The sequence below is a fragment of the Tachysurus fulvidraco genome, chromosome 4 (assembly GCF_022655615.1).
Source record: "Tachysurus fulvidraco isolate hzauxx_2018 chromosome 4, HZAU_PFXX_2.0, whole genome shotgun sequence".
Classification (NCBI taxonomy): domain Eukaryota; kingdom Metazoa; phylum Chordata; class Actinopteri; order Siluriformes; family Bagridae; genus Tachysurus; species Tachysurus fulvidraco.
Window position 1 is genome coordinate 24280076 of NC_062521.1, and position 10334 is coordinate 24290409.

Genomic DNA, 10334 nt, shown 5'->3' on the forward strand with positions numbered 1-10334 from the left:
CTGGGGCTGTTTGATTCATGAGGGGAAACAAAATGTACAGCATTTATTGTAGCTATGAACACATCCATGACCTAAGATTAGAGGTAATTCTGTTTGACTAGGCAATTACACTCCATTTTCTACGATTTCCAACGATAGTCTAAATCAATTCTCAGTTTCAGAAGATCTTCAGATGAATGTTTATAATATTTGATTTGACTTCAGAACACATCATCGGACGCTAAAGGCTTTTTCATTACATATGACTTAAAAGCCATTACTCTGCAAACTGAAATTAGGATTGAATGTGTCTGCAGTGCATCTTTGGAACACAATGTGCTGCTGTCTGCTCTAGGCTGATTATGGAGTTGGAAGCGGTTGTGACAAATTACATATTGGTGTAATATGAAGCACATGGTTTGCAGTATTATACACGTCTGCGATTCAGATTGCTTGTAATTTGGCCGCATATTCATTACTGACCACTGGGAATGAAGGATAAAAATACCAGTGCCCCCAAAACCCCATCCCCTTTGCATATTTCATGATTTTTCACGATTGACCTCCTAATCATCTCCTCAACACACCCATGGCTGTTAAAACATTTATTATTGTTAAGATGAACCATGCAATCTCTGTAAACAAACACTGGCAATAGAATGCTTCATGCTTCAGTGACTTTAAATGTAGCACTGTCATAAGACACCACAAGTTATTTCTTGAACTTTCTACCCTGCTGGATTTGCCCCAGTTAATGTAAGTATTATTTTTGTGAAATGGAAATGCCTACGAGCAATTGCAATGCAGGAGACCACACAAACTCACAGAGCAGAACCAATGAGTGCTGAAGCGTGTAGCATCTGAAAATCACCTTTCCTCTGTTAGATCACTCACTGCTGAGTTCCAGACTGCTGCTGGAAGCAACATCAGCAAAAAAAAACTGTGCATTTCATGAGGTTTCCGTGTCAGGGTAGGCCTCACACAAAGCCTCACTTTGTCACATATACAGTACAGTGAATTTTTCAGCTTGTGAGAAGTCAGAGCTTATTATGGTGCCCCTGGAGAAGAGATTTAAGATTTAAGGTCCTTGCACAAGGGCCCAAAAGTGGCAGATTGATGGTGTCTGACCTTCTGTTCAGTAGCCAAGAGCCTTATCTGTTGACGCTTCACTACCCTAAGATCACTATGCACAATACTAGAGCAGTGGCAACTTGTTCTCTGGAGTGATGAATTACTTCACTCTCTGGAAGTCTGGTGGATAAATTAGGGTTTGGAAAATTTCAGGAAAACAATAACAACCTGGAATGTACAGTACCACCTGTAATATTTGTTGGAGGAGGAACCTTGTACCCCTTTTCCACCAAAAGGAACCGAGTGATGGTTCAGAGCTAGTGCTGGTGCTGGTTCAAAGTTGGTTCCACTGGCGAATCTTCTAAGAACCAGTTTGCCGTTACTTCGGTTAGAGAGCATCACAGAGTCGAGTCTGACGTCACTGTATACGGGTCACGTTACACAGCAACGTTAGCGCAGCAGCGGCAAACACAGACACATCAACAGTGGCGGATATTGCTTTACTGTTAATGCGCATGGCTTTGTGAACCTATGTAGTTTCATGTAATCTGTATAAACGGAGGTTGTAATTCGAAAAATTACATAACATTATTTTGTCATTAACACAGAAAAAAGTTAGCCTTAGCATGTAGCTACCTACTATCATGTGTGCTGATAATGTATAATATTGCGGTAAAGTAAAAGTCTATTAAACATTAGTATACTTAAAGTACATTATCAAATGCGCTAACAGTAGCCCCGCCCACAGCCCCTAACGCAAGCGGTTCTTAAGTCTAGACCAGCAACGTTTTGGTGCTACTTAAGAACCACTTTTCCTGGTTCAGAGCCGGTGCTTTGGCGGTCGAAAAAGAAAGAACTGGTTCTAAATTAGGCTCCGAACCAGCACTCAAACTGCCTCAGTGGGAAAGGGGCATCGGTGAACTCCTTTGCGATGAATTGGAACCTGAGCCAGGTCTTGTTGTCCAAAATTTATCCCTAACCTAACAGATGCTCTTTATTTGAACCCACTCACATACACTCACACACATGAAAATCTTGGGATTATAATCTTGGAGCCTCGGTGCATTCCAACTCTGTGTAATTAAAGTTAAGCAGATTTACTATTTTTTGCTTGAGATGTGTATTTTTCTTTTTTCTATGGCTGAGTACCAAAATTTAGTTCCCCCCCAAAAAAATGCCAGAAACTTCAAAAATTGGCAGCATTTTATACAGAATGTGCATAATAAAATAACTTACATTCTTGAATACCTACCTACTGGAGGCAAAGTTCCCAACATGGGAGATGAAAGTGCGCAAACACGTCCAAGCCGAAGCACTTTTAAATCTGCTTCAACTTTTCCAAACCACATAAAAAATGAGTCAGATATTTAAACTGGCAATTTAAAAAAAAAAAGTCTGTTAATACATAAACCCCAAAGAAATGTGTATCACAACAGATTAATCTGTTAAAATAAAAAAAAATAAATAAAAAACTGCAGCCTTGACTGCATGGGAAACAACACACACTCACTTTCCCAGGAGAAGCTTCCTTTTTCTCACCACCATCCTGAATTAAACACAAACACAGAAAAAAAGGAAAAGGTGGTCAGTCAGATCTAGGTTATACTGTATATCACTATAATGTTTCTGAACAAAATGCGATTTTATTGCTTATACTAAACTCAAACAAGTTTCAATGGCTAATTCCCGTGACTGTTTCTGCACTGAACAGCTGATATGGTGTTAACAATCACCAATGTACTGTCACTTTTCTTCTGTGTTTTGCATTATTTTGCACCACTTTAAAATCATGCATCCTTGCACCACCCAAAAACTATCATTACACTTCTGTATGTCCATCCATATTTATTCTGTTTATTCTGTGTGTGTATATATATATATACTGTATATCTGTCATACCACTTCCTACTGTATCATACTTATATAAAAACCATACTATATATACCCTTATTCAGTTACATGTACATATTACTACACCTTCTGTATAACCTCATACCCTTATTTATTACACTGCAACTTGTAAATAAGCCATCTATGCACTTCTGGTTAGATGCTAACTGCATTTCATTAGCTCTGTACATGTACCTTGCACAATGACAATAAAGTTCAAGGGGTTTGATTTTATTCAGTACATAATACAGAATACTCACTCAAATGATGTTGGATGTACAAAACTAATTGTGTTCATGTTACTCAATGCAGTCAAGTCAAACCAATGTACGAGTGTCGAATCTATGATGAACTCAGATGATGAGCTAATTTACGAGTTGCTCAGGATCTCCTGGTTACACAACTCCAAATGGCTGTATACAACCGTAGAAAGGATGTTATTTATAATCACACTCTTCAGCGTTTATAATCATTTATTTTCACACCCAGTGTCACCCGAATGAGCATGGGTTCCCTTTTGAGTCTGGTTCCTTTCAAGGTTTCTTCCTCGTACCATCTAAGGGAGTTTTTCCTCACCACAGTCGCCACAGGCTTGCTCATTAGGGACAAATATTGCTAAACATTATGTTCTGTAAAGCCGCTTTCATTTTTAAACGTGCTATACAAATAAAATGTAAAAAATCTAATCTGAATTAAGTCAATATTCCGATTTTTTTCAGTGCACGTGACCGTTGGGAATTGAATGTCCTTTACAGTTATTAATGATGCTTGCAAAGCAACATTCTTGTTATTGTGCCGGACACTTTTTCGCGCGTGACTTGTCCCGCAACTTTTGTCCTAGTCCCATGAATGAGGTGTCAAATTGACTGGCTCATTGAGGAGAGGTGTGCTATGATTTTATATGCGATCGGAATTCCGGAATTCCCGGTACGGAAGCTCAAAGTGGCTTTTTTCCCCATAGACTTCCATTATAAATTTTGGAGGTTTATAACTCGGCAAGTTTTCGAGTGATTTACACCAAACTCGACCAGCTCCTTTAGGACCTTACTCTGGACGAAGTTTTATTTTCAGTAGCAACTTTTGTTCAAAAGTATTGGCACCCCACCGGGTATTCACGTGACATCACGTGTTGCCCCGCACCCAAAATAAGCACAACATGGAAATGTACATTCTAGTTTACTACTACTGTAGTGCTCAGTAGTTCTTAAACGTTTAGTCTCTGTGTTTTCCTCACTCTTCACTTAGCATTCATTTATGAGTCCTTATGTGTTGTAAATGGTTGGTTTGGAAAAAGGTCATATGATATCCAGGTAATGTGTTTGTAGCTAAATGTGTCATCTTTGTTTTGTCCAGGAGCACATGATCCTGTGCAGATTTGCTGATCAGACAGCTGTCCAGCTTCCCACTGAGCGACGTCTAATCGGTGAGTTTGTCTTATTTTACTGGGGTGGAATCCATTTAATCTATCTAAGACCCACTTTCACCAACCACTTTAATAGAAACACCTATATACCTGCTCAGTCATGCAGTTTTTTCTTTAAATCAGCCAATCATGTGGCAGCAGCACATAGATCCATAAAATCATGGATATCAGAGTGGGTTTTTATGTTCACATCAATCATCATTTCAGAAGCTACTGATATCCTGGGATATTTACACACAACAGTCCATAAAGTTTATTCAGAGTAAAAATAAGTGGCAGAGTAATTCAAAACGAATAACTGAAATAATCACTATGTACAGCCGTGCTGATCCGAAAAGCATCTCAAAACGGTTAGTATGTCAATCCATAAGATGGATGGGATGAAGGACACATTAGGTTTCAGTCCTGTCAGGTAAAGAGATGAATCTGAGGCTACAGCGAGAACAGGATGTCTAAAACTGGACAGTTGAAGACCAGGTGATTTAGATTCCTGCTTTTGGATGACAGGAGAGAAACTCAGTGTGGTCTTCTGCTGTTGTAGCCCGTTCACCTCAAGTTGCAACCTGTTGTGCACTCAGAGATACAGTATTTCTCTGCTTTGTATATATTCCATAATACACATTTTACAAGCCAGGGGGGGCACGGTGGCTTAGTGGTTAGCACGTTTGCCTCACACCTCCAGGGTTGTGGGTTTGATTCCCACCTCCGCCTTGTGTGTGTGGAGTTTGCATGTTCTCCCCGTACCTCCGGGTACTCCGGTTTCCTCCCCCGGTCCAAAGACATGCATGATAGGTTGGTTGGCATCTCTGGAAAATTGTCCGTAGTGTGTGAGTGAATGAGAGTGTGCCCTGCGATGGGTTGGCACTCCGTCCAGGGTGTATCCTGCCTTGATGCCCGATGACGCCTGAGATAGGCACAGGCCCCCCCGTGACCCGAGAGTTCGGATAAGCGGTAGAAAATGATTGATTGATTTTACAAGCCAAAAACAAAGTTCTTCCTTTCAGATTTAGATCTCTAGGCATATCCGTGACAGGATATTTGTAAACTATATAAAGGTTCATCCCTGACTTAACTTTCCTCTCTACAGAACTACCTGCTTATGCACATTTCAATTAAAATAAACACGCTCGCCCTACCAAGTTAATTAGTTTTTCAGGGAAGGTGAAGTTTCAAACCTGAGTTGCAATCCAATATAAATGGAGTGTGAGTGAATACTGGTGAAGTGCAGATCAAGCCAAAGCGAGGCAGCATCACTTAGTCTCCCGTTGTGACGGCTCTCCATCACACTGTGCTGCAGCCTCATTGCGCTGAAGAGCTCTCGTTCAGATTGGATGATCAGTCATTCCTGCCTACCATGCTCATCCTTGGCAGCTACCCGGAATGATACACTGTCCTGCTTTTCACACATATACACATACACACACGTACATACACAAAGCATTGTCTCTGATGTGTATACTGACTGGGAAGGTTAATGCTGCAACATATAACCTGCAACATGCTTCAACAGTTCCACTGTTTCTCTGCACACTGCCCTATTTACTGTTACTACAGTACACGTAACTGCGTGTTTGTCTATTACCTTATGCACATTATGGACAATATTTTATATCGTTCTTATCACTACTTCTCCATTTCTTTTTTTAGCATAGTTATTTTATAGAGGAGGTCGGGTTTCCATTTTACTGCAAATTTTATATTCTATATAACTGAATAAGTGACAAATAAAATCTTGAATTTTGAATCTTGACTCGATAACCATAAGGTGTAACACTCTACAATTTGGAAATTGCATGCATGATTTTTGACCCATTTTTATAGTATTACAGGAGAGACCTGACAAGTGCAAGAAAAAAAAAATCACTGAAGGAGAAAATACATGGCATGTGAAAATTTGCTTCTGGTAGCGAGCACTTGATATGCACCGACTTTGTCATGCAATGACCACTTATCTGGAAATTCATAAGGATTCATGAGCTTCTGTCTTATGCACCAATCTTATTTTATCACCCTCACTGTTTTCTTGCTTTTGCTTGATGCAAAAATGGAAGCAAATCCCCTTCTCTTTCGCTGAATTGTGCTAATTCATTTTTTTTCCTTTGACTGCTAGGATTTTACATTGGCACCTCTGTATATGTTTATTTTTTTTAGTCAATATTCATTGTCGAAGTGTTTAGTAACAGGTTAATATATCAAAAATAACAACTAGTGCTTAGAACAAAATGACAAAAATACTCCGAACATTGGTCATAATAGAAGTCACAATTTGAATTACACATAAAGAAATGGTTAGTGCAGATTTATTCTTTCTTTCTTTTTTCTTTTTTTCTTTATTTATTTTTTTCTTTACACTGGTTCATCAATGTATTCATCCATCCATTAATTTGCACATTGATTCATTTATTCATTTTTGCTTTTGTTCAACTTCAGTATCCGCTATTTTGGGTACAAGGCAAAACTACACCTTGGATTAGATGATAGTCTATCACAGGGAACTACACACACACACACACACACACACACACACACATACACACACACACCTACAGTCAATTTAGTGTACCCAATTAACAGGAAACACACAGGGACACATCAAAGAACCTCAACAACTCGAACCTTAAGGGTGCTTTCACACCTATAGTTCGGTTCATTTGGTCCGAACCAAAAGCAAATAAATGATGCGTTGTATATTTTCAGCAGTTTTGGTTCCTTTTCACACCACACTGATCGTTCTGTTCCAGTTGAACCGAACCAAAATGCAGTCATGTGATAACATCCACATCACTCATTGGCCACATATATTTCCTAAACTGCTTCTCAATTGGTCAGAATAAACGTGCGGGAAATTTCAACGAAACTCCGGAAGTAAACAAAAAGAGGAAAATACAGCATACAGTACACCATGGAGAGACGACTGTGCGCTGCAATTATGTTCATGGTTGTAATCGACTACATCGCTTGTATACAGCATTCTATGCAAAGTCTTAATTTTCAGAATGAAGTGCGGATGCGGCTTTACAATATAGCATTACTTTTGCGAAACTGTGACATGCTTATCTTCCGAAAATATTGCCAACAACCCACTACGGCAGCTGGTTTAGTCCAAAATGCGCAATACTTTTTGCAGTCAGATCTATTCGATCTCGGACCGTGTTCTCACCACAAACGAACCATACCAGAGTTCGTTTGAAAGCATACCGAGACCACCTCTTCAAGGAGGTCTCGGTACGCTTGTTTAGTCGGCTTTTGGTGCACACCAGAGTTCGATTGCTGCATTCTCACCTGCCCAAACGAACCGCACCAAACGAGCAATCGAACTCTGGTACGATTCAACTGAACTAAACAAGGCAGGTGTGAAAGCACCCTAAGTAACGTAAGTTCTGGATCGAAGTGGAAACCCTTGAGCCGGATGTGTTCCTTTCATTTTTAGGTCCTCTAAGCAGAAAGTTCCATCTCGTACTGTGCAAAAGTGATGAGAGAAAAAAGAAAAGACGAATGAGATGATGGGAAATGAGATTTTTATTGTTTTTCTCAAGAAGAATGCATTAACGGTTCAGAAACCTCACGTTTCCCGACGACCAGTGACCTTTCCCGTTCTCTAACAGAGATGCAAAAGTTTTTGTAAGGTTCGGAAGAATAATAATACGTAATACATTTCAAAATATAGCCTAGATGAAAAGAATGGGAAAATGTTGAAAACTAGAAGAATAATATGACAAACATGATTAACTGTAGGTGCATAGAAGGCACTATAGTTCCCTTCTGAGAAAACAAATATATTTTCACGTGGTTTTTCCATCCCCAGAGTGTCGTTCCTAGCCTTGAAACTAACCTACTTTCATATTACTTTTATATTACTATATCCATCTACTGTATATGTAAAGGCTCACTTATGATTCAGACAAGCTGAAGCACCCACTGTTACTGATATGTGTGTGAGTGAGTGTGTGTGTGTGTTTGGGGGGGGGGGGGGGGCATAGGGACATACTGTAGCCAATTTATTAACATAACCTCGTTTTCTATAGTGAAGTGAAAGTGTTGTCCGTTTTAAAGCCAGCAGCTTTTAAATAAATTAACTAGTTTATTGACTGAGTAGCGAGAGACGAAAAACAACGTCCTTTCAATCGCTAAAGTGTTTTTAAATTAATGGATGGATTCTGAGAATATTTCAAAACCTTCAAATCAGGTTTTCAAAGGAATATTTTCGTAGATGGAGTTTTTCCATCAATAACAGTTGAAGAGTTTTGTTTTTTCTTTTTGAACCAACGTCAAAAAAAATGTCATATATTCATGTAGCACTACTAATAAGGATGGTTCGCATAACTGGTTTAGTAGCTGTTTATTACAGGATCCAGTTTAAAATGCTGTTTGTTTTTAAAGTTTACTAGACTTCCTTTGGCCTTTGACTTTTCCTAATAGCATTTGCTGAATGTCAGAAAAGCGTCCATTGAGTGGAAGTTTTGCCTTGTTGATCATCATCTTCTTTCTGCTTTTCCCGTTAGAAGTCGCCACAGCGAATCCTTTGTTTCCACCTAACTCTATCCTCAGCATCCTCTACTCTCGCACCAATTAACTTCATGTCCTCTTTCAACACATACATATATCTCCTCTTTTATCTGGCAGCTCCATTTCAAACATCCTTCTGCCAATATAACCATCTCCCACCTCTGTACATGTCCTCGTGATGTGTTCTACTGATTACTGATGAAAAAGATCATTTATTATATGAATATCAGTTCTTAATGAATGCAAACTCTTACACTGGTGATTGATGGTTCTGTAAATAATCTAGAGGACTGACAGAGTGATGTTTTTAGACAGTGCTGTCATGACCGTTCTCTGTTCCGTCTCCAGGGAAAAGCTGCATGGGATTGGTCGACTTGGATCGCAGTTGGGCTGCAGAGACTCAAGGTTACTCAGTGAAGGTGATGACCATGGAGCCTGACAGCTGCTCCCCCAAGAACAACATGCTAGTCGGGGTTCTAGCATAGCATCTCTATCACATGACTACAGTATAAAAGTATAACTGGACGTAGACTGTAGCCTTGAGGAACACCCGAATGTTTTTCACAGTAGCTCTGAGGTGTATGTAAGTCGTGAGAATTTGTTGAGTCCTAACTATTCAAAGCGGATTTTTTTATAAATAAATAAATTTGTTTGTTTGTTCTGTTTTTTGTTTTTTGTTTTTTTTTGCAATGATTTGCTTTCAACAGTGGATGTTTTTCTCAGGAGGCTGTTCCATGATTTGTGTTTTATGTTCATGACAATTTAAGTACAATAAACATGAAATGAATGATGAACGAGGTTCCAGCTATGCAATTAGGAGAAAATAATCAATGACTGGAATCATTCCATTATTTTATTATAACAGGTTTATTCCTCTTATACAATAACCTGTATTTATTAATGAGTATTTTATAATGATTTCTAACTATCGACAATTAATACAAAGACATTTGAGAGCTGACACTGAAGACTCCTTCCATAACTGTTACCTACATGCATCATAACAGGAAACGTTACCAAATCAACAATTATAAAAAATCAGCTTATTATTAAACTCGGATTGCAGTTGGGGTCAAAAATTTGCATACAGGTTGAAGACAAAAAAAGACAGATTATAAAAAAAAATGTTATTTAGTTCTGCCCGAATAAGCCTTTTCACATAACAGATGTATTCGTATAAATATATAAGACATTAAATAATAACTGAATTTACACTAATGAAACAGTTCAAAAGTTTACACACACTTAATTCCTGATACACTGTCTTGTTGCCTGGATTTTAAAACACAAATTGATATTAAAAACACAAATCTGTGCTTTGAATTACATCTAGAACTGATCTAGAACAGTTAGCAGTTGGCGGTTGTGCTGATTTGCTGAGTGTGAGCTACCAACTCAAGCAAAACCAGCGGTACTCCGACTCGTTCACAAGCTCAATCACTTTAATAAATTAAAAATTGCTTCA

The 10334-nt window shown here is 38.8% G+C and overlaps 1 protein-coding gene across 3 annotated transcripts in view; it reads left to right on the forward strand.

Annotated features, from left to right (window-relative positions):
- gstcd (glutathione S-transferase, C-terminal domain containing) overlaps positions 1-9663 on the forward strand; it is a 112716-nt gene extending 103053 nt beyond the window's left edge. For all 3 annotated transcript variants that reach the window (XM_027146014.2, XM_027146012.2, XM_027146011.2), the window contains 2 exons: positions 4294-4363; positions 9218-9663. In XM_027146014.2, coding sequence (XP_027001815.1) covers positions 4294-4363; positions 9218-9354 — 207 coding nt within the window. In that variant the 3' untranslated portion in view covers positions 9355-9663. The remainder of the gene's footprint in view (positions 1-4293; positions 4364-9217) is intronic.
- Positions 9664-10334: the final 671 nt, after the last annotated feature.